Source organism: Lissotriton vulgaris, unplaced genomic scaffold, assembly GCF_964263255.1.
Source record: "Lissotriton vulgaris unplaced genomic scaffold, aLisVul1.2 SCAFFOLD_2065, whole genome shotgun sequence".
Taxonomy (NCBI): domain Eukaryota; kingdom Metazoa; phylum Chordata; class Amphibia; order Caudata; family Salamandridae; genus Lissotriton; species Lissotriton vulgaris.
This window is the reverse complement of record NW_028246114.1, coordinates 52,628-76,500: the sequence shown is the minus strand read 5'-3', so window position 1 is coordinate 76,500 and position 23,873 is coordinate 52,628. Positions and strand designations below refer to the sequence as shown.

Here is a 23,873-nt window from a genome sequence, read left to right as displayed (position 1 = left end):
CTGGGAGCTCGTTCCAGGTGTTTGCTGCGACATAGAAGAAGGCTTTTCCACCTGCTCTGGTTCTGCAGATGTGTGGGGTTTCTGCTAGGGCAAAGTCCGTGGAGTGGAGGTTTTTTTTGTGTATGTGGAAAGCGACTCTTTTGTTGAGGTATTTGAGACCGATGTTATGGGAAGGTGTCTTAGCATGGGTGAGTATTTTGAAGGTTACTCTCTTCCTGACGGGGAGCCAGTGAAGGTCTCGCAGGTGTTAGGTCATGCGCACATGTCGTGGGGTGCCGAGGACGAGTCTGGCTGCAGTGCTCTTGATGGTCTTGAGTTTGTGTAGCAGGGATTTGTTGATTCCCGCGTGGAAGGCATTTCTGTAGTCTAGTCTGCTGGTTATGAGTGCATGGGTGACGGACTTCCTGGATTTGGGGGGATCCACTTGAAAGTATTGTGGAGGGTGCAGATGGAGTTGAAGCAGGTGGATGTGACAGTGTTTTTTGGTGAAGGAGGAGTCTTGAATGATGCTGAGGTTCTGGGGTAGTCCGTTGGGGTGGGTGGATTTCCGAGTGAGGCGGGCTACCAGGGGGTTTTCCCAAGTGGTTAGCGAGGGTCCCAGGATGAGGACCTCTGACTTCTCCGAGTTGAGCATTAGGCAGCTGCTGCTCATCTAGCCTGTAACGTGTTTCATTTCTTCTTGGAAGCTCGTGTTTTCGGGATTCTTCATGAGGGAGAGGATGTGCTGGGTGTCGTCTGCATAGGATATTATGATGAGCCTATGCTGTCTGACGATGGCGGCGAGGGGGTCCATGTGGATGTTGAAGAGCATGGGGCTGAACGATGATCCTTGGGCCACTCCGCAGTTGATCTCTGTGGGTTCAGAGAGGAAGAGTGGGAGTCTGATCCTTTGGGTTCTGCTGGCAAGAAAGGAGCAGGTCCAGTCGAGGGCGGTTCCTCGTATGCCGTCGTCATGGAACCTGGCTGCAAGAGTGTGGTGGAAGATGGTTTCGAAGGCTGCAGAGGGGTCTAGAAGGATGAGGGTTGTGGTGTGGCCCTGGTTGGAGTACGCACAAATGTCGTCGGTGGCGGCAAGGAGGGCGGTCTCAGTGCTGTGGTTGCTGCAGAATCCAGACTGGGAAGAGTCAAGCATGGCTTTGACTTCGATGAAGATAGTCAGCTGGGCATTGACGATTTTCACTTTGACTTTGGCTGCATAGGGAACAAGAGAGTTGGGCCAGTAGTTTCTCAGGTCCGTCGGATCTTCCAAGGGTTTCTTGAGGAGGGGCTTGACCTCGGCCCACTTCCAGTCATCGGGGAACATGCCAGAGTTGAAGGTGGTGTTGATAGTGTGGTGTAGCTCGGGAACCATGCCGGCGGTGGCTCTGTGGAAGATGTGCGGTGGGCAGGGGTCAGTTGAGGCTCCTGAGTGGGTCTCTTCATAGTTGTGGAGGTATCTTCGGTGGTGACCGGATTTCAGGTGGTGATGGTGAGTTGGCTGTCATCGCTGGAGGGGGGATGGTTTCTGGAGTCTGTTCATTGAAGTTGTCATAGAGGGCCTTGATTTTCAGCTGGAAGTTTTAGCCGAGCTTGTTGCAGAGGTCCTGGGATGGCGTGACATCCGTTGCTTTGCTGGGGGTTTGGTGAACTGCTGGATGATGTTGAAGAGTTCCTTCTAGTTTACTGGCAATATTGAGGATTTTGTTCCAGATGAAGGTCCTCTTGATGGATCTTATGAGTTGGTGGTATTCTGTCATGGCGTTCTTGTAGGTGGTCGGGTATGCGGTTGTTTTGCTGTTTCTCCATCATTTATCGAGTCAACTGCAGGTCCGTCTGGCTTCTTGGAGGTCGGTGGTGAACCAGACGGCCTTGAGGGGGCATTGTCTGTCGGTTTGGCGGAAGGGTGCAAGCTTTTTCTGCGCAGCTGGCAATCCTGCGGTGAAGTTACTTGGCTGCAGAGTTGGCGTCAGGCGTGGCGGATAGGGGTCATGGATAAGGGTGGATTTGAGGTGCTCCTCTATGATCTTGCTCCAATTCCTTTGTGGTGGGCAAGGGGCGGGCTTGTGTGCGGTGGTGGTATTGAAAGAGAAATTAACGCAGTGGTGGTCTGTTCAGAGGGGCTGAGAGGTGTGGCTAAAGTGGATGTTGGTCCCTCCTGTGAAGATGGGGTCATGGATGTGTCCGACCTTGAGGGTGTGGGTGGTGATGAGTTGCTTCAATCCAAGATTGACGAGGTTGTCCAGGAGGGGGGTAGAGTCTGGGTCACTGCGGTTGTCGAGGTGGAAGTTCGGGTCCCCGAAGAGAATGTAGTCCATTGAGGTGATGGCATGGGGTGGGATAAGGTCAGCAATGGTAATGGTGAAGGAGGTGCAGGGCCCTGGGGGTCTGTAGGTGAGGGTGCCACAAAGCATGGTTCTGGATCTTGAAGTGGAGATGTTCGGTGTTGGAGGGGGAGTTGCTAATGCTGGAGGCGGAGAGTCGGAGGGAGCTCTTGTGCAGCCAGGGTGACTGACGTTGGAATCTGGGGATCACGGTTCGATCCCCAGTGCCGGCGGCAGATGAACCCAGCACTATGTGACTCTGGGCAAAAGCTTGCTTAATCTTCCCGACGGCCCCCAGCGCCTAGAGACCCTTACGGGTGATTGTTCGCGCTTTATAAATGTGGATTATTATTGTGTGCGATGGTGAGTCCTCCACCTTGGCGTTTGGGGCGGTACTTCCTCTGTATCTTGTATCCATCAGGGGGATAGTGTTGGCGATGTCGGGAGCAGAGGAGGTGTTGGTCCAGGTTTCCATGAAGGAGGTGAAGTCTGTTGAGAGGGTGTCGAGGCGGTCCCAGATCTCTGCGGCATGTCTGTGCAGGGAGCGCACTTTGAGGAGGATGCACTTCAGGGCTTCGGTGGTGCGAGCGTCCGGCGTATGTGTGGTGGCCGTGGGGGTGCTGTGGGTGGTGTAGGATTGTTACCAGTGTCGGCAGGAGAACTGGCCATCGGTGGTGTTCGGTGTAGACTGCTGGCAGATGTCCTTCAGGGGTTGAGTGCGAGGAGAGCAGCGGAGTCATTGCAGTGGGAGGTCGGACATCCAGATTCCCTGCCACTGGTCGGGTCCCTATGAATTGCTTTTTAAGACATATACATTTTCCTACATTAGGAATTGCGATTTCCTAATTGTGATTGGGTAAGTATCGCAGTCAGGAAATCACAGTCCTTGTGCTTTGCGCACATGACCTTAAATTAAAAAGCTTTCCTAACCTTCAACATGCATGCAGATATATATGTGTAAAGTTAACATGGTAAGGGGATAGGAAAACATGTTCACTAGCAAAAGGCATGAGTGATCTTTGACGTCCAAACCCATGTATGAGAAACACAGAAATATGAATTATTGAGGCAGGTGTAATTTACCCTCATGTATAAACGTAACTTGCATGTGTCTTAATTTGTGCCTGTTTTGAAACTCAGGACAAGTATGTTTTGGCAGAAGTAAAACAATCAATAAACGTATTGATTGAAAATGTATTTTTGATACCTGGCTATCTAGAAAAGCATCTTACTTAATTGTGCTTAGAGAGAGGCCTACAGAGAGGAGTGTAGGTTGACTGTTTCATGATAGCAGGTGTATAAATTACATATGCTGGACATACACCCTCTTTCAGTGCTTGAGCGCAGGTGACTTAATGCAAAGAGAAGGAGAAAGGACATGAATTTAAATAAAGACTCTAATCTCAGACCTCACTTGAGACCCAAGGGTCAGCAGAATCCTCACTGTCCAGACCAGAAAACATCACTTCCTTTGTTCGTTTGTGCAGTTAGTTCCATCATCATACTGGCAGGGCAGCATTAACTGTTCCTTTGTTGTGGATAAACCATGAATTCAGCACACAAACGTGTTGTTCCATCTTTCTTGAAAGCTTTTCAGATTAAAATACTTGTTCCATTGACAGAGGTGTGGGTATTTGCATGATAAATTCTGCATACAAATTAAAGTGTTGTAATGAATTGATTAAATAGAGTATTTTTTAATCATATGTGCCTCAAAGAACGCTTCAATGCCCTAAGCATGAAAAAAGCAAATATCTGAAACAAGAGTTCTTACGTTCGATAGCCGAATAAAGTACTTTGAAATATAAAACAGTATGTCTCAATTCAAACAAAAACAGTTATCTTTATCAATACTGTTCTTGTAAATGGATCAAAATCTTGTCTGTTAACTATGGGTGGGTTGAGGAACAGCTGATTAAATGTAACAAATGAACCACACATTATGTGGTGAGGAGTAGCACAGATAGTACTCACATGATGATAAGATCCTCAGGAAAGCAGGATACAGTTGATTAATAGAATCTTCCACAATTTTACTGTCTTGTACATAGTACATTTGGAGAAACTTTCGTGGATCATATAACTTCTCATACATTTCCTTCAGACTCATGCCAGAAGCCATGTTCTCCGCTGTGCAGCTCTCCGGCTTTCAGTGCTCGTTGTCTGAGCTCACACAATATCTACAAGAAATTTGCATTGCAAATGATGTCTACAAGAAATCTAAATTGTAAATGATCCACTAAGAGATATTATGCTATTTACATGCCCATCCCTTCAGCTCTAATCCAACTTCACTTTTAAACTTGGGGTCCTTGTTTTGCTCTTCCCTCCACATTCATGGAGCCTGCCTCGCCTAGACTTGCACCTCTGGACTCCTGTAGGGGCCATGTTGGTGTTGAGCTTCGATTGTGTACCTGGGTGCTTTGACTAAAGTCCATGGTAATGTTGTAATGGAAGGGGTGCACATTCTTCCAGCCATGTTGGATTTATGATTGTGTCAGCGTGGAGAGGACGAAAACCTTCTGTGGTGACCCTTAGTTCAGTGAAAAGCATATCAAGAGTCATCAAGTTTGTAGGGAAAGGTTTTTAACTCTTCGGTGTGTTTCACTGATGTCAATAAGACGTACAATTGAGTGACTTTAGCATACAGATGAACAACGACATCATATTTAATCGGCAACAGTGAACCCAGTGGCTCATGGTAGAGGTTGAATAATGTTTACGACCACTCATACCCAGATGTTTCCATCTGACTGCACTTCTTTCTTCCTTTTGAGAGAATCATTTTAGTAGTGTTAAGATGCTGTTGCTTGTTGAGTAGATGTTAGCATAGTACTAAATCATCAATGAACTGCTCAGAGCTACCTTGGCAGAACTCATCAATAGCCGAGGCCAAGTCGATGTACGGCATAAGACCACCAAATGACTGTAGACTGTGTATGGTACTCACATCTTCACCAAACCTGATCCATTTTGGGATATGTGGTTTCTCCCACTCAGGGTGGCTAAATGGGATGCCTGGTGCTTTCCATAGATAATTCTGACCAAATTCCAGAAATGCTTGAATAGGCTATTCCCAAAGGCCTGTCCTTCAGCCCAAGATGAAAATGTATTCCCACCACATTCAAATACCTGGACATCTGCAAATTATTAGGAGAGCAATTGTGGACTTCTGGAGATTACGGTATAACCAGGAGTTTAGGGTATAGATGTCTAGTGATGCACTGAAGACTGGTAGAGTTTAGTGTATAGACATCTAGTGATGCACCAAGGGCTGGTAGAGTTTAGCGTATAGACGTCTAGTGATGCACAGTAGTGTAGTTCCTATATTCCCAATAGGCTCTGAACATTGGAATAACATAAACAATAGTTTAGACGTAGGACTGAGGTCGACGAGGTCTCTATTGAATATGTTAGACTTTATTATGAATGCCAGCTAGCTCAGAGGTCACTAGAAATTTTCTCGAGTGAACAGGAAGGAGTTAACTTTCCTGAATAGACAAGAAGGGATTAGTTTCTGACAACCGCATAAACATGACAACTTTGCTCCCTCCAGAATAAGGAGTATATCTCCAGAGCCGTGTGATAACAATAGACAGCTATTTCACTCAGTCAATCGTGCATGCTTAGTTTCACCAGAGTGCAGAGAAATAGAGAGACGGGCGTTTTTAATAAAAGCTGTTATTTATTGAGCAGTCTTCTTTCTCATGCAAGAGAAATGAATTGCCACAATTGCAATACTTATCAAAAAGTAAAGTGCGTACAGTAAAAGGAGTATTATGAAATAATACTGTAAAAGCATTGATATGGTTTCTGAGCCATATGATACTTAAAACGGATAAAATGCATAAATTACATACAATGATAAAAGGTTGACTAAACATGCTCAACTGGTGTTTCTAAAATACGCCTACCCCGGTGTACCTAACCTAAGCCTAATACAAGGGAAGGAGTGAGAAAGTTAAGATAGTTTTGCCAAGAATCTGCATCAAGAATTCTCTAAGGATCTAATCAGCTCCGTACTTTGTTTATAGAATGAAGGAGGTCTTGTATCTCTCTCTCAGGACTCGATCTCCCAGCAACCCGCAAGGATGACTGGAAACACTGGAGCTGGATTTCTCGGCAGGAGAAAAGACAGCGTCTCTCTCAGTGCGTCAAAAGGGAGGGTCGGCTTTCTTCAGCACTCGCATCAGCTGGGCGTCGGGCAAGTAGATAGCCGCTCTGCACCAAACCACTGTGTGTTTGCTTAAGGCAAATGCTGGTATATTTATACCTTAAAGGTGCCGAGTTTGACGTAAGGTTGGACATAAGACGTCACTAAGAACTTACAGTTCTTTCTGGACTCCAGGAGTTCTTGCACAAATCAAAACAAAAGCAGGGGAGATTCCCGGGCTGCTGGAGGCTTGGTTTGTTTAAAGAACGCGTTGTACTTTCTAGGAGTCTATGGGAGTAGCCTTGCCGTATTTGCACTGCATTGGCTATGACTAAATATGGACATGATTCCTATGCCTTTATAAGGATATTATTGGTTATAACCACATAAGGGCAAGAATCGGAAATATTTAATTGGGGTCCTAGATATGTTTACAACACCACTGAAGGCTGATAGAGTTTAGTGTATAGACGTCTAGTGATGCACCGAAGGCTGGTAGAGTTTAGTGTATGGAAGTCTAGTGATGCACTGAACGCTGGTAGAGTTAAGTGTATAGACGTCCAGTGATGCACCGAAGGCTGGTAGAGTTTAGTGTATAGACGTCTAGTGATGCACCGAAGGCTGGTAAAGTTTAGTGTACAGACGTCTAGTGATGCACTGAACGCTGGTAGAGTTTAGTGTATAGACGTCTAGTGATGCACTGAACGCTGGTAGAGTTTAGTGTATAGACGTCTAGTGATGCACTGAAGGCTGATAGAGTTTAGTGTATAGACGTCTAGTGATGCACTGTAGGATGGTAGAGTTTAGTGTGTAGACGTCTAGTGATGCACTGAACACTGGTAGAGTTTAGTGTATAGACGTCTAGTGATGCACTGAACGCTGGTAGAGTTTAGTGTATAGACGTCTATTGATGCACTGAAGGCTGGTAGAGTTTAGTGTATAGACGTCTAGTGATGCACTGTAGGATGGTAGAGTTTAGTGTATAGACGTCTAGTGATGCACTGAAGGCTGATAGAGTTTAGTGTATAGACGTCTAGTGATGCACTGAACGCTGGTAGAGTTTAGTGTATAGACGTCTAGTGATGCACCGAAGGCTGGTAGAGTTTAGTGTATAGACGTCTAGTGATGCACTGAACGCTGGTAGAGTTTAGTGTATAGACGTCTAGTGATGCACTGAAGGCTGGTAGAGTTTAGTGTATAGACGTCTAGTGATGCACTGAACGCTGGTAGAGTTTAGTGTATAGACGTCTAGTGATGCACTGAAGGCTGGTAGAGTTTAGTGTATAGACGTCTAGTGATGCACTGAAGGCTGGTAGAGTTTAGTGTATAGACGTCTAGTGATGCACTGAACGCTGGTAGAGTTTAGTGTACAGACGTCTAGTGATGCACCGAAGGCTGGTAGAGTTTAGTGTACAGACGTCTAGTGATGCACTGAACGCTGGTAGAGTTTAGTGTATAGACGTCTAGTGATGCACTGAACGCTGGTAGAGTTTAGTGTATAGACATCTAGTGATGCATCGAAAGCTGGTAGACTTTAGTGTGTAGACGTCTAGTGATGCACTGATGGCTGGCAGAGTTTAGTGTATAGATGTCTAGTGATGCACTGAAAGCTGGTAGAGTCTAGTGTATAGACGTTTAGTGAGGCAATGAAGGCTGGTAGAGTTTAGTGTACAGACGTCTAGTGATGTTCTGAAGGCTGGTAGAGTTTAGTGTATAGACGTCTAGTGACGTTCTGAAGGCTGGTAGAGTTTAGAGTATAGACTTCTAGTGATGAACCCAAGGCTGGTGGAGTTTTGTGTATAGACGTTTAGTGATGCACTGAACGCTGGTAGAGTTTAGTGTACAGACGTCTAGTGATGCACTGAAGGATTGTAGAGTTTAGTATGTAGACGTCTAGTGATGCATTGAAGGCTGGTACAGTTTAGTGTGTAGATGTCTAGTGATGCACTGAAGGCTGGTAGAGTTTAGTGTGTAGATATCTAGTGATGCACTGTAGGATGGTAGAGTTTAGTGTGTGGACGTCTAGTGATGCACTGAAGGCTGGTAGAGTTTAGTGTATAGACGTCTCGTGATGCACTGAAGGATTGTAGAGTTTAGTGTGTAGATATCTAGTGATGCACTGTAGGATGGTAGAGTTTAGTGTGTAGACGTCTAGTGATGCACTGAACGCTGGTAGAGTTTAGTGTATAGACGTCTAGTGATGCACTGAACGCTGGTAGAGTTTAGTGTATAGACGTCTAGTGATGCACTGAAGGCTGGTGGAGTTTAGTGTATAGACGTCTAGTGATGCATTGAAGGCTGGTAGAGTTTAGTGTATAGACGTCTAGTGATGCACTGAACGCTGGTAGAGTGTAGTGTATAGACGTCTCGTGATGCACTGAAGGATTGTAGAGTTTAGTGTACAGACGTCTAGTGATGCACCGAAGGCTGGTGGAGTTTAGTGTATAGACGTCTAGTGATGCCCAGAAGTCTGGTAGAGTTTAGTGTATAAACATCTAGTGATGCATTGACGGCTGGCAGAGCTTAGTGTATAAATGTCTATTGATGCACTGATCGCTGGTTGAGTTTAGTGTACAGACTTCTAGTGATGCACTGAAGGATGGTAGAGTTTAGTGTGTAGACATCTAGTGATGCGCTGAAGGCTGGTAGAGTTTAGTGTATAGACGTCTAGTAATGCACTATAGGCTGGTAGAGTTTAGTGTATAGACGTCTAGTGATGCACTGAACGCTGGTAGAGTTCAGTGTATAGACGTCTAGTGATGCACTGAGGGCTGGTAGAGTTTAGTGTGTAGACGTCTGGTGATACATTGAACGCTGGTAGAGTTTAGTGTATTAACGTCTAGTGATGCACGGAAGAATGATAGAGTTTAGTGTATAGACGTCTAGTGATGCACTGAAGGCTGGTAGAGTTTAATGTATAGACATCTGGTGATGCACTGATAAAAGTGGTATCTCACTTGTGTGGGTAGGCCTAGTGCCCGCGACAGGAAACAGCCTAAAACACAACGTGGACACACCACATTTTTACAGTGAAAATTGACCCTTTTTTTAAAGTGCCTAGCTGTGGATTCTGAACCCTATCTCTGCCCGCACCTAGGGAAACCTATCAAACCTATCCTTTTTTTTAAATTAGACACCCAGGGGAATCTAGAATGGGGTGACTTGACTGGATCCCAACAGGTTCTGTTACTCAGGATTCCTTGCAAACCTCAAACATTGTAAAAAAAAAACACTTTCCCAATGTTTCTGTGATTGAAAGCTCTGGAATCTCTGTGGATCCACAAAATTTCACCTATCCCACATTTCCCAACATCTTTCAATAAGAATGGTACCTCACTTGTGTGGGTAGGCCTAGTTCCCACGACAGAAAACGTGCCAAAACTCAACCTGGACACACCACATTTTTACAGTGAAAACTGGCCCTTTTTTTAAAGTGCCTAACTGTGGATTTTGAACCCTGACTCCGAAGGCACCTAGGGAAACCTAGCAAACCTATGCATTTTTTAAAACTAAACACCCCGGAGAATCCAGGAGTGGGTGGCTTGTGTGGATCTCATCAGGTTCTGTTACTCAGAATAACTTGCAAACCTCAAACTTTGTAAAACAAACACGTTTTCCACACATTTCTGTGATGGAAAGTTTTGGAATCTGTGTGGATCCACAAAATTCCATGTAGCCTGCAGTCCCCAACATCTCCCAATTCAAATGGTGCCTCACTTGTGTGGGTAGGTCTACTGCCAGTGACAGGAAACTGCCCAAAACCAATGTGGACACACCACATTTTTACAGTGAAAACTAACCCTTTTCTAAAAAGTGCCTACCTGTTTTCCACACATTTCTGTGATGGAAAGTTTTGGAATCTGTGTGGATCCACAAAATTCCATGTAGCCTGCAGTCCCCAACATCTCCCAATTCAAATGGTGCCTCACTTGTGTGGGTAGGTCTACTGCCAGTGACAGGAAACTGCCCAAAACCAATGTGGACACACCACATTTTTACAGTGAAAACTAACCCTTTTCTAAAAAGTGCCTACCTGTGGATTTTAAACCCTAGCTCTGCCTTCACCTAAGGAAACCTAGCAAACCTATACATTTTTGAGGAACTAGACACTCAGGGGAATCCAGGAGGGGCTGACTTGTGTGGCTCCCGCCAGGTTCTGTTACCCAGAACCCCTTGCAAACCTCAAACGTTCTCCAAGAAAACACATTTTCCTCACATTTCTGTGATGGAAAGTTCTCGGATATGCGTGGGTCCACAAAGTTCCACCCACCCCGAAATCCCCAAAGTCTCCCAATAAAAATGGTACCTCACTAGTGTGGGTAAGCCTGGTGTTCGGGACAGGAAATGGCCCAAAACGCAATGTTAACACACCACATTTTTACAGTGAAATCTGAACGCTTTTTATTCAGTGCCTAGATGTGGAAATTGAACCCTAGCTCTGCCAGAACCTAGGGAAACCTAGCAAACCTATAAATGTTTGAAAACTAGACACCCAGGGGAATCTAAGATGTGGTGACTTGTGTGGCTCTCATCAGGTTATGTTACCCAGAATCTCTTGCAAACCTAAAAATTTGTAAAGAAAAACACATTTTTCTCGCATTTCTGTGATGGAAAAGTTCTGGAATCTGTGTGGATTCACATAATTTCATGCACCCTGCATTCCCCAACGTCTCTCAATAAAAATGTTACATCACTTGTGTGGGTAGGCCTAGTGCCTGTGACAGGAAACTGCCCAAACGGAACATGGACACACCACATTTTTACAGTGAAAACTGACCTTTTTATGCAAAGTCCCTAGCTGTGGATTTTGAAGCCTAGCTCTGCTGGCACCTAGAGAAACCTAACAAACCTATACATTATTTAAACCTAGAAATCCTGGAGGGGGTGACTTGTGTGGCTCTCACTAAATTGTGTTACCCAGAATTCCTTGCAAACCTTAAACTTTGTAAAAAAAACATATTTTACCCAACATTTCTGTGATGGAAAGTTTTGGAATCTGCATGGATCCACACAATTCCACCCACCCCAAATTCCCCAAAGTCTCCCAATAAAAACAGAACTTCACTTGTGTGGGTAGGCCTAGTGCCCACGGCAGGACACGGGCCAAAACTCTAATTGAACACACAATATTTTTGATGTGAAAATGGTCCCTTTTTTCAAAGTGACTCACTGTAGATTTTGAACCCTAGCTCTGCCGGCAACTAGGGAAAACTAGCAAACATATACATTTTTGAAAAGTAGACCCCCAGTGGAATCCAGGATGGGTTGACTTGTCAATCAATCAATCAATCAATCAAGAAATTTGTATAGCGCACTACTCACCCGGAGGGTCTCAAGGCGCTTGGGGGAGAGGGGTCCGCTACTGCTCGAACAGCCAGGTCTTGAGTTGCTTCCTGAAGGCGAGGTGGTCTTGGGTCCGACGGAGGTGGATGAGGACTGAGTTCCAAGTCTTTGCTGCCAGGTAGGAGAAGGATCTTCCTCCCATGGTGGCTCTTCGAATGCGTGGAACGGCGGAGAGGGCGTGGTTGGTCGATCGTAGCTAGCGGGTGGGAGTGCAGAAGGTCAGGCGGCTGTTGAGGTACCTGAGGCCCAGGTCGTGGAGGGCCTTGTGTGCGTGGGTGAGGAGTCGGAACGTGATTCTCTTGCTGACGGGGAGCAAGTGCAGGTCTCTCAGGTGTCCGGAGATGTGGCCGTGTCGGGGGATGTCTAGGATGAGTCGTGCGGAGGCGTTCTGGATGCGTTGGAGTCTCTTCTGTAGTTTGGCTGTGGTTCCAGTGTAGAGGGTGTTTCCGTAGTCCAGTCGGCTGGTGACGAGGGCCTGCTTGACCGTCTTCCTGGTTTCGGTGGGGATCCATCAGAAGATCTTTCGGAGCATGCGTAGGATGTTGAAACATTATGATGAGACGGCGTTGACTTGTCTGGTCATCGAGAGGGAGGAGTCCAGGATGAAGCCCAGGTTGCGTGCGTGATCTGTAGGTATGGGTGCTGTATCGTTTTACTTGGAGAATGCTGTGTGGTTGGACATTTGTGCCCACACCATATATATATGGAACATTTGTTTGTTTGTTTTTTTTAGCTAAATATGAGGTTTCGGGAATTCTGTGACACATGAGAGAGGTGCCATTTTTATCGGGAGAACTAGGGGAAGGAATGGGTGGTGGGACATTTCTGTCAGCTAGATTTGAGGTTTGCAGTGGATAATGTGAGTGGGGTTAGTGTGCATGTGATAGGAGTCAGCAGCTCTGGGTGAGAACTGTGTGAGTGGGCATAGTTTGCTTGTGATAAAACTGATTGTCTCTGAGTTATGGATAATGAGAGTGGGAATAGTGTGTGATAGGAATGATTGCCTCTCAGTGGGGCTAGAGTGAGTGGGGATACTTTGTGCATGTGTGATAACACTAAATGGCTCTCAGTGGGTATACTGTGAGTGAGAACAATGTGAGTGGGGAGTGTGTGTGATAAGACTGACTAACTCTCTATGGGTGTAGTATAAGTATGAATGGTCTGCATGTAATAAGGCTGAGTAGATCTGCATGAGGATAGTGTAAGTGGGGAACCACCAAACACATTAAAAAAGCTACAATCCCTTTTAGGCTTCCTAAACTTTTGAAGAACTTACATACCAGATTATGCACAACGGGTTAAACCTTTTTACAACTTAATTTGTCCTACATTTTTAGAAAAACTGTGGACTACAGGACATATCAACATTCTTAGAACATTGCAAAGTTGTGTAAATAAAACTAATTTAGACATCCACACCATTGCGGGTTTCACTGTCTATACATATGTCACCTTTAAAGATTGGAAGGGTATGGTAAGTTAACCGGACTTCGGAAATCAAAAAATGGGACAGTTCACAAAACATAAAAGAAGGCTAACTAAGGTAGTATTTGCCTTGTAACACCAATAGCGTGACTATGTTGAAGAACCTGGGACTGTGGCCAAAAAATTGCAAGAGTCTGACGGGTGATGATGCAAAACCAGGTGTACCCCCAATTGGAGGCTTGGACTCAACATCATGTTGAGGCCTCGAAACCTATTAACTCTTTGTGGGTGCGCTGTGGAGTTTTAGAGTTTTAACGTTCCAGGTGCACTGGAATCCTGGTTTCCGCTATGCAGACACTTCTGGTTTTTGAGGGTGCTCTTGAAGCAAACATTGTCCCCAGACCTCGTGCATGAGAATGGGGACCCTTCGACTTGGTCATCGGAATGCGTCCTATTTGACTTTAGACACGGGACCAGGGTGACTCTTTTTAAACAGTTCACGCTCATGCCCCCTCGTCACGCTGCCCTGCCTCTAGGGCATGGCCAGCTAACCCGCCTTGGATGACGAACTTGGTGCGGGACCCCAGACACAGTTCTCAGCCGCTCTGAATGTCTGGATGCAAGTAAACATTTTGAACTCCCACTGTTGTCTTTTAGCCCTTTTGTGATCTGTTAGTAGTCTGGGGAAGATGGTGACATTAGTGCTTGTTATTAACCACTGGGTTTCAAGTTATTGGTGTAATACATACATGTGCTGGGAAGTTTAATTTTATAGTGTAGTTTGGCTCTGTGATTGCGTGTAGTGCTACCTTCCCACACTGTCATCCCTTCCTGTATGTGTTGTGGCCCAGGCCCTGTTGTGTTGGATTCCCTGTCTGTAGCTGCTGCCATCACGTGCTTGCCCAATTGCTGGATCCCTGTAGCGCTGTGTGGTGACGGCGGACCTCCCTGAGACTGGGCGTAGGGTCCATTCTGATTCCCTTGTGCTTGATGCTGAGGAGGGACATTCATAGGGTTTTGTTTTGGCTGACCCTGGCTCATTGATCTCTGATGCTTTTGCTGTTCATGGTAGGCTTTTAACCGGCATCTATCTGCCAGATGGCAATAGTAGCACTCCCTGGGATCTGGTGTCACATATATGGTTGCAGCCCTCGCTGCTCCCTTGACGACAGTCTTTTTCAATTTGTATTGAACCAGTTTTGTAGTGTCTCTTTGGGTCTGCTCCTGCATTTCTGTATCCTCTTTTGCTTCTTTTTGTGTTAGAGGAGAATTTGAGCCTGTATCTCCCACAAGGGTTTGGTATTTAAGGCATCTACACTGTCCCGCCCACTCTTTATCTCAGCGGGTAACCCCTTTTTAAGAATATTGTAGAAAATGTTACTTCTGGATGCTTATCGATCAATGGCTGCCCTGTCTCTTGTCCCCATCATCGCTCGTGCTGTTCAGGAACTTGCGTATGCTTTTCTTCGGCTTCATGGTCTCTGCTATTAGCCCCCCTACATCTGGGAAGTCAAGTAATTTTTCTCTCAGGGCGGTTCATATCTGTTGCCAGTTCAAGTTAAATCTGGCCCATCATGCTGAGTCTCTGTTAGCATTATTGCTGGGAATCAGGCTTGGGTGAACACCGTCTTTGTCTGTTCACCAATAAGGTTGCTCAACAGACTCTAAATGTCACCTATCACTAGGATAATACCTGTGGTATTCTTCCAAAACAAGTAATCCATTTCCCAGCCACATCCATCAATGACGGTAACTTTGTTCTTAGTCCCTCTTTGTCCATCTTGGCCCATGACATGCACCTAACCCCACGGCCCCCTTTCGCAGTAGTGTGCACATTCTCGCCCTGGATGACCCTACAGGTTTAAACTCAGCATAGCGTCTCTACCTTGTGAGGCATTGCTGCATGTAGGCGAAGTTCCGGTTGGGATTTCCTCCTTCATGTCTGATGCTGCCATGTCCTGGGGCTCAAACGATCCTTTCCCAGGCCAAGACCGATCATATTGGTCCCACTCCTCAGTCCAATCTGCTAGGAGGTCATAAAGTGGGTTTCCACACGAAACTCTTCTTTTTCTACTTTGCTATTATCACGCTGGGGGTAGGTCTGTCTCTGCTGTGCACCCATGTAGAGTAGCTCGTATCCTCGTTGCTGCTCTCCTCGTGTTCATATAAAGGTGCCGTCTTGTTTTTCCTGGGCTGCTGGTGGGTGAGCACCAGACTGCCGTGATCTTTGATTTCTTGGTCAGTCCTTCTCCTTTGACAAGCAGACGTTATAAATCTGAGCCCTGCTAGTAGACTTTAAGCTACCTCCGTTTCTTCCCAGCGCTGCCTCCTAAACCTATCTCTGCTTCCCTTGGGAGGGGAGTGCTATGTCCTGTGCTCTTGGTCTAATTCTTGGTTCTGTGCCCTTTCTCTCTCTCGAGCAGGAGCTCACACCTCTCTGCCTCATTTGGCCTGTCTCTTTTTTCTCTGAACTATGCGCTGCTTTCGTTGACCTGGTTTTGCTTTCAAGTTCACCCTCCATTTCCTCCTCTGTTACCTGGGCAAATCCTTTAGCCCCACCCTCGTTAGGGACTCTCTTCCTCACCTGAGCTCACTGAATCACTATCGAGAACTGCTGCAAACTTCCCTGACACACGCTTACGCACGCTTACGCTTACGCTCGCCAGATCCAGTGGGAAGGGGTATCCCACCTGCTCTTGAGGTGTCACGTGGTGTGTGTTGTAGATGGGAAGTCGAGCATTTGGGGACCTACCCTAAGGATTTTGGGCTGTGCTGGAGGTGCCTGGGCCAATTTAGTTTTACATCTCTCATACTTTCATCTGGCTGACCCTCTTTCGGTGGCGGGCTCGTCGGCTGCTATCACTGCTGGGTTTGAGCAACCTAATGCAGGGGGAGCAGGTGGGAGCACGTCCATCCCTGCATATGGTGGGAGATGTGCTGAGGGGTTATCGCTATTCGCTTCTTTGAAGATGGCCTATAATTCCAATAATGCCTCTCTCTAGTCTCTCTTTTGATCTGCATATTTGGTGTTTTTATGCGTTTTAGTTTGCTCAATATGTTCAGGTCAAATGTTCCCTCCTTAGGCCAGGGTTTGTGACTTCATGTGAAAATGCCACTCTTGGCAAAACCTATTTAGTCTTTTTATATTCTTGGGGAGCATAGTTTCCATGTGTTTTAGTGGGTAATCCATGGCAATTTAGTAACTTGGCTAATACAATTCAGAAGACATTTTCCTAGTTTGGTTTGTCAAATCATATGCTATTGCGTACTTTGAGCTCAGCGCTGCAAATTTTTTACATTCAACACTTCAAACAAGCATTTACGTGTAACAAGATAAAACTGTATATGTAGTATTTGTAACAAAGGGCGAATATGTAATAATTTTGCACAAAACCTGCATGCACACAATATAGTTTTCAACAACATTTAATGAAATACCATTACATACGATAATAGATTTCATCAATGATCGACAGAGGGGAAAAAAAATACTTTGTCAAAAATAAAATTGACATGTTCATTGCAATATATCCTCTATAAAAAAAGAAGACTAGAGTGGAACACATTCCTAAGTGAACTGGATAGTCTGCCACTATCCGCTCCTGGATAACGGTGGTACTCACAGACACCAAAGTGTAGTACCTTGTGAATCACCAGCCCCTCTTGGCCCCACATAAGTTACAACCAGTTTCCTGAGTCCAAAGGTTCGAGCTACCGCTCCTTTCAGATACTAACTGTCTTAAGAAACCTGTTTAGCACTGAGAAAACATTTTTAGCTAAAGAAATATAAGACTGAAAGGTTCAGATATAGTCTCTTACCCTTTGAGATGATTGCTACAGGACGGACCTCCACCTTGCAAATTCAGCAGAACTTCCAATCAATTGCAGTGCATGCCCAACTTTGTCGATGCGCAACGTGAATCAGTCCAGGTGGGGTCACCTTCCTTCAGCTGCATTCGGGTACGAGGTCCCAACCCTTCTGGCTGGCTCGCCAGATGTTTCTCTTGTTAACATTTCTTAGTAAAAAACTGAATACAAGAGGCATTTGGCAAAACAAGAACAGTTCTATTTCATTGAACAATTCAGCCAAGACAACAGTAAAAAGCACGAGGTCAGAAGACTGTCTAAATTTATATTGGGTTTGTGTTCGCCTTGTTTACAATTTTACATCAAGCCATAAACGTATCGGCTGTACCATGTATGGTGAGGAATGTTGTTTGCTGCCTTAGAGTCATACATTCATGGTCAAACGGTTACTACTGGTGGGTCTTGACCTTGCATGTACAGTGTGGGGCCAGTGGCGAATGTGTTCAGATGTGCTGAATGGGGAGCGCATGAACGCTGGGTGTGCTGGGTCCTGATTGGCTATGTATTCCTAACTCAAGTGGCATCCGACTTTATGGTATTTTTCAAAGCGCACGTACCCCCTCAGGACATGTGTGCTTTATTGGGGTCAGTATCCCTGGCCATTGGGATGTTGTTGCGCCTATCTGTGGGATTGATCAAGAGTTTCCTGCCCATGAATTTGCATGCCAGCTATGCAAACGTCCATCTGTCACCCATTAATCAGTAATTCCAGGCGTAATTTGCAGGTCCTGTTTGACTACATACTTGCGTGTCAAAGTAGAGGCTTTATACCTGGGTATTGACAAAGGCCAGGCCGCTGAACTGCAGTCTTTGCAGAATGCGGCAGCACAAGCGCTGCTTGATATTCCTAAACACCACCCTACATCCGCCAATATTAGACACCTTCACTGGCTTCCAGTTCTACAGCAGGTAGAATTCAAAGCTCTCTGTCTCGTGCATAAGGCACTATATGGAGGGGGAGCCACAGACATTCAAAAACTATTCTCCTGGTCCTGGACTTAGCTGTGCGATTTTCACCCTCTTGAGGCGGAAGCCGGGAGGTCCTCCTCTACAGCCTTTCCCCTGAGTGTTTTTAACTTTACCACCTGTATTCCTGCTTGATTTAAAAAGCGTTTGCATTTCATTTTAATTTTGTGTTTGGCATTTCAGCTTGATTTACTAAGCGTTTTACCCTGCCAGATATCCTTCCTCATCCTTCCGCTACCCGGGCCACTCTCAGCTGAGTATAGACGCTGAGAGTTCAGTCCCGGGGAGCCGAAGTTTTCACAGCGGCCATATTGGGGGTGTTTAAGTGCTCTGCCGCGCTCTAGCTGATTATAAAAGGGGACGGCCTCCCTCCGCGCAGCCGACGCGATCTACGGACGCGATCTGCGGACGCGCCGGACTCACGCCGGAGTTATGCCAGAGTCCTTCCTGTCTGCGCCTGTCTGCGCCCGTCAGCGCCAAGGAGGCGCTGGCGGCTGGCCAGGCTGTTCAAGTCACCACCCAACGGATAGGTAGCTTTCTTTACTCCCTACAGACACTGATTCTGGCCAAACCCCTGTCCTTGCCTTGCCATCATATTTTCCCCCCTGAGCGCGCCCTGGAAGCCTCCGCCTGTCAATGCACTGGAAATCCGGCCCCTCGCAATAAATACCCTAAGCCAGTTAATAGCATCCCCTCTCGATCAACCACAGAGAATGGGTTTCTGATCAATGTCATATCGTTGATTAAGAACAACTTTGCCTTTAGGGATTTCGTCTCCGAGAGAAAACCTCTTTTTATATATATTACGGAGACCTGGGCCACCGATCATTCCGGACCAGACCTTCTGAACGCCATTCCGGAGGGCTACTCCCTGGCCAGAATGGAAAGAGAAAGACGCAGGGGGGGTGAGATGGGGATTTTACATAGAACCGCAGTCAGATGCAAAACTGAACATTTATCATCTCCCACTGATCCCTATCAGGCCCTTTTCTTCGCCTTGAATCCCTCCCCCACTATCACCTTCTCCGGGATCTTGATCTATAGGCCTCCTGGTCCTAGGTCAGAATTTTGTCAAAACTTTATTAAGGTTCTGGAGCCCTATCTAGACAGACCCAACTTTACCATCTTGGGTGATTTTAATTTTCATCTCGAGAAGGACAATGCCATTGATACTGCCCTTCTGCTGGACCTACTAGCCTCATGCGGCCTGAGCCAGAGAGTGGATGACTGTACTCATACAGCCGGACACACCCTGGACGGGGTCTTTACCATCGACCCCAGGGTACAGACAGGGACCCCCCCTCCCGCTCTCCTGGTCAGATCATTTGGCCATCCCCTTTGATTTCACATATTCTAATTCCATCCCAGCCCCAGTAAGTGGGAATTTAAAAGAAATTTTAAAGGGATAAACTCCCCTGTTATCCAACCACTGCCCACCATCTGTAAGGAGCACACATAGTGCTGCGCTTGATTTGCACCTCTCTATCCTGAAGGCAGTAGATACACTGGCCCCTGTCAAGCCGCACTATTCTGCCAGAAAACGCCCCTCGGCGCCCTGGTTTTCTGACACCCTTAGGTCCCTTAAGCAGGGATGCAGAAGACAGGAAAGAGCTTGGAGACTATATTTAAATCCAGAAGAAAAGCAAAAACATAAGACCCTACTTAAAGAATACAAATCCGCGGTGCTTGCGGAAAAGAAACAACACTTCTCTAAGATGACCACTTCCCTTAGCTCTATTAGGGAGTTGTTTAAAATCGTGGACTCCCTGTCAGCCCTGCAATCTCCAGACCCCATTGTGCCATCTCAGGAGCTTTGCGACCAGACATCCACTTTCTTTCATGTAAAGACAACTGATATCTATTCGAGTCTAGAAGCTCTCAATCAGGAACTAGAACCCACTTTGTTTAATATCTATATGGAACCCCTGGCTCGCATAGTGGAAGCATTTGGGGTGGGCATTGTTAGCTATGCTGATGACACCCAACTGATGTTCAAGCTTACACACGACCACAGAGAAGATGCCACTAATTTTTCTAACTGTTTGTCATCAGTGGCAGCATGGATGAACAGCAACTGCCTGCGCCTTAATGGCGAAGAAACTGAATTACTGGTGGTAGGGAAATCAGCCTCTGCATGGTCACACATGTGGTGGCCTGCGGAACTGGGTAGCCCTCCCCGTCCTGTGGATTCGGTACGAAATCTGGGGGTAATGCTTGACTCAGATCTTTCTTATAAATCTCATGTCAGTAAAGTGACAAGTAGGTGCTTCAGCATTCTGAAATTTCTTCGTAAGGTTTTGGATCTCCTCCCTAATGATGCCAGAAAGACCATTGTCCATGCTTTGGTGACCCCCCATCTTGATTATGGGAACGCTCTACTCTTAGGTTTGAGTAAAATAGGCCTACATCAACTTCAGTGCGTTCAGAACGCTGCTGCCCGCCTTGTGCTCAAACTTCCTCGCAGAGCATCTGGGAAGACCGCTCTAGCTAAACTCCACTGGCTCCCTGTCAAGGAGCGGATTAAATTTAAAGCCCTTTGTTTCGCGCATCGAATTGCCCAGGGCAAAGGCCCAGATTATTTGAAAAATCTTCTTACCATGCATCGCCCCATCCGGAATTTGAGATCATCCGGTGCGATGCTGTTTAAACCCCCTAGAATCACCAGAGCCAGGATGGGTAGCTGTTCTTTTAGATACCTGGCTTCCAAACACTGGAAGGAACTTCCGCTCGATCTCCGAATGGAACACTCTGAAATCAGGTTCCGTGGAAAGCTTAAAACGCTTCTGTTCCCTCTTGTGTAACCTTCATGCCTTTCTTACCTCTCATGGCTTTTTCTTTTTACATCTGCCTCTGGTGAATTAGCAGTATTCAGCGCGGGGACACACTGTTTTCTGTGAAGCCAGGCGCTTTAAAAATGGTTTATTATTATTATTATTAACCTCCGGCCACTTCTGTTCCTCCTTCCGTGGAAGTAGTTCTCCCTGAATCATCTTATGGCATTCTTAACAACTACCCTCAGCTTACACTAGAACAACTCAATCTGTACCTAGATAAGCTGAAGTCAGGCTCTCCCCTGGACCCCTGCCCTTTAAAGACTCTTAAGGAATGCAGAGATGTTCTTCTCCCCGCCTTTCTTGAAGTAATCAATCTCTCTATTCTGGAAGGTGTCTTTCCCACGTCCTGGAAAATGGTCATAGTTAAGCCCCTCTTCAAAAAAGCCTCACTGGATCCCGGTATCTTAAAAAACTTTCGGCCTTTTTCTTTGCTTCCTGCCCCTGCCAAAATGTTAGCGGTTCATCTTAACATCCATTTGAGTGCCTTTCTGAAGAACGTCAGCCTTCTTGATCCCTCTCAACATGGCTTCCGCAGAGCTCATAGCACCGAGTCCGCTCTCACAGTTGTCACTAATAACATCCGTGCTAAGGTCGACAGTGGCCAGACTACCCTTCTGGTCCTGCTCGACCTTACAGCTGCATTTGACACCCAATATCCCTCCATCTTAGTCAATCGCTTCAAGGAGATAGGAGTGAACGGGCCGGCGCTCAGCCTATTGAAATCTTTTCTGGATGACCGTGTACAAAGGGTCAAGCTGGGCGACTTTCTCTCACCAGCAAAACCAATGCAGCGTGGGGTCCCTCAGGGGTCATCCCTGAGCCCCACACTTTTTAACATTTATGTAACACCGCTCACCAGACTTGTAAGATCTTTTGGGCTGGAAGCTGTATCCTATGCCGATGATACCTAGATCATGGTCTCCATCTCACACTCAGCCGACATCACAGCCCGGAATTTCAGAAACTGCATGGAAGCAGTGGCTGGCTGGATGGTGAGGAATTTCCTCAAACTAAACGGGGAAAAAACAGAGGTGTTGATCTTCGGAGGCAAGGAAGAAATATGGTCAAATGCTTGGTGGCCTCCCGCTCTTGGGGTTTGTCCTAAGCCCTCCCAGTCCGCTCGAAATCTGGGTATCATTTTTGACAATAAACTTTCTTTCGACAAACAGGTCAGCAGGACGATCTCCACTTGTTGTGGAGCTCTTAGAACCCTGAGGAAGTTGGTGCACTATCTTTCCCCAGAAGCCCGGAAAACTGTCACAGTAGCACTAATCTCCTCTAGATTAGATTATTGTAACGCACTGTACTTGGGTATCAATAAACAGCAGGTACAACGCCTGCAATTGGTACACAATGCAGCTGCTCGGTTTGTCGCTGACGCCCCCAGACTTTCATCAGCAACCTCCATCAGGAGGGACCTTCATTGGCTCCTTATGCAGGCCAGGATAGAGTTCAAGGCTCTATGTCTTACTCACCGTGCCCTGCATGCCGGTGGATCAGAAGATCTCAAATCTCTGCTAACACCCTATATCCCCGGTAGGGCTCTTTGATCTGCCAATAAAAATCTTCTTGTGATCCCCAGAATCTACAAAGCCAGATGGGGCGGGAGGTCTTTCCACTCCCTTGTCCCCAAGATCTGGAATACTCTTCCGGCGGACATTAAAGGTCAGCCGGCTTACTCTCTTTTTCAAAAGGCCCTAAAAACTTGGTTCTTTAGGGAGACCTATTTGTAATTTCTTCCCTTTTCCTCACAGCCTATACCATCGTTAGCGCCTTGACGCCTACGGGCAAAGTTGTGCTGTATAAATCCTCTTTCAATTCAATTCAATTCATACTTGCCGCAACGGAATCTTAGGACAGCCAACAGAGGGATGGTACTGGTCCCTAAGATAATAAAAGCCATATGGGAAGGCAAGAGCCTCTCCCACCGAGCAGCCACACTGTGGAACACCCTTCCAACTACTATCAGATTATAGTCTAATAGGTTTCTTTTTAGGAAATTGGTCTAGACCTGGCTTTTTCCTCAGCAATAATATAGGCAAGCCTGTGCAATGGTATCAACTCACCTTAGCGCCAAGACACCTCAGTAATCAAGTGCTTTATAAGTATGTCAGTCAGTCAGTCATATACGAGAAGGTGTGACCTTCAACTGTCTTATTGTGCATGCGGGGAACATGTGCCAGTAAAAATCCACTGAGCAGAGGTGCCTGGGAGGTTGATGGAAATGTATTCAGCTATTGAGTAAGATGAGGGCCGTGTAGAGCTTTGCATGTATGTGTGTGTGTGAGAAGTTTGAACTTGGTGCACTTGTGTATGGGGAGCCAGGGAAGTTCCTTGAGATGTGGAGTGATGTGGGTGTGTCAAGGATCATTTTTGGATGAGTCTTGCTGCAGCGTTTTGGATGGTTTGGAGTCTATTCAGGAGCTGATAGGTGATCCCTTTGTAAAGCGTGTTGCTTTAATCAAGTCTTCTGGGTATCAGGGCCTGTGTGAGGGTTTCCTAGTGTTCACTGGTACCCACTTGAACCTTTATTCCTCAAATTGTGGAAGCAGATGGAGGTTACCTCATTTACTTGGACAGTCATGTTGAGATTTGTTCCTACGTTTCTGGCATGGGTGGTGGCAGTAGGCATAGAGCTGAGGTCTGATGGCCACCATGTAGGGTCCCAAGCAGAGGTTTTCCTTCCAAATATTACCACCTTAGTTTTGTCTGTGTAGATGTAGATTTTGAGGCAAGTGGGTACAGTGGTCATGAAGTTGGTGAAGTTTTTTGTTGCAGGGTCTTACCCGACAGGAGAATATCAGTTGGGTGTCGTCAGCCTCCGAAAGTATGCTGCTGTTGTGTGATCTGATGAGGTCTGCCAGTGAGGTCAAGTAGGTGATGAACAAGGTCAGACCATGAGATGATTCTTGGGGGATCTGCAGATGAGGTTATTGGCTTCTTATGTGTAGGGTGGCATGCTGAAGTTTGCTGATTTATGTTCTG

The 23,873-nt window shown here is 46.3% G+C and overlaps 1 protein-coding gene across 1 annotated transcript in view; it reads right to left on the bottom strand.

The window, feature by feature from the left end:
• Positions 1–17,127, bottom strand: part of LOC147666139 (nicotinamide N-methyltransferase-like) — a 134,136-nt gene extending 117,009 nt beyond the window's left edge. The window contains exons 1-2 of the mRNA XM_086949273.1: positions 17,041–17,127; positions 4,275–4,480 (exon numbers count right to left, since the gene is read on the bottom strand). Coding sequence (XP_086805399.1) covers positions 4,275–4,422 — 148 coding nt within the window. The 5' untranslated portion in view covers positions 4,423–4,480; positions 17,041–17,127. The remainder of the gene's footprint in view (positions 1–4,274; positions 4,481–17,040) is intronic.
• Between the last annotated feature and the right edge of the window lie 6,746 nt (positions 17,128–23,873).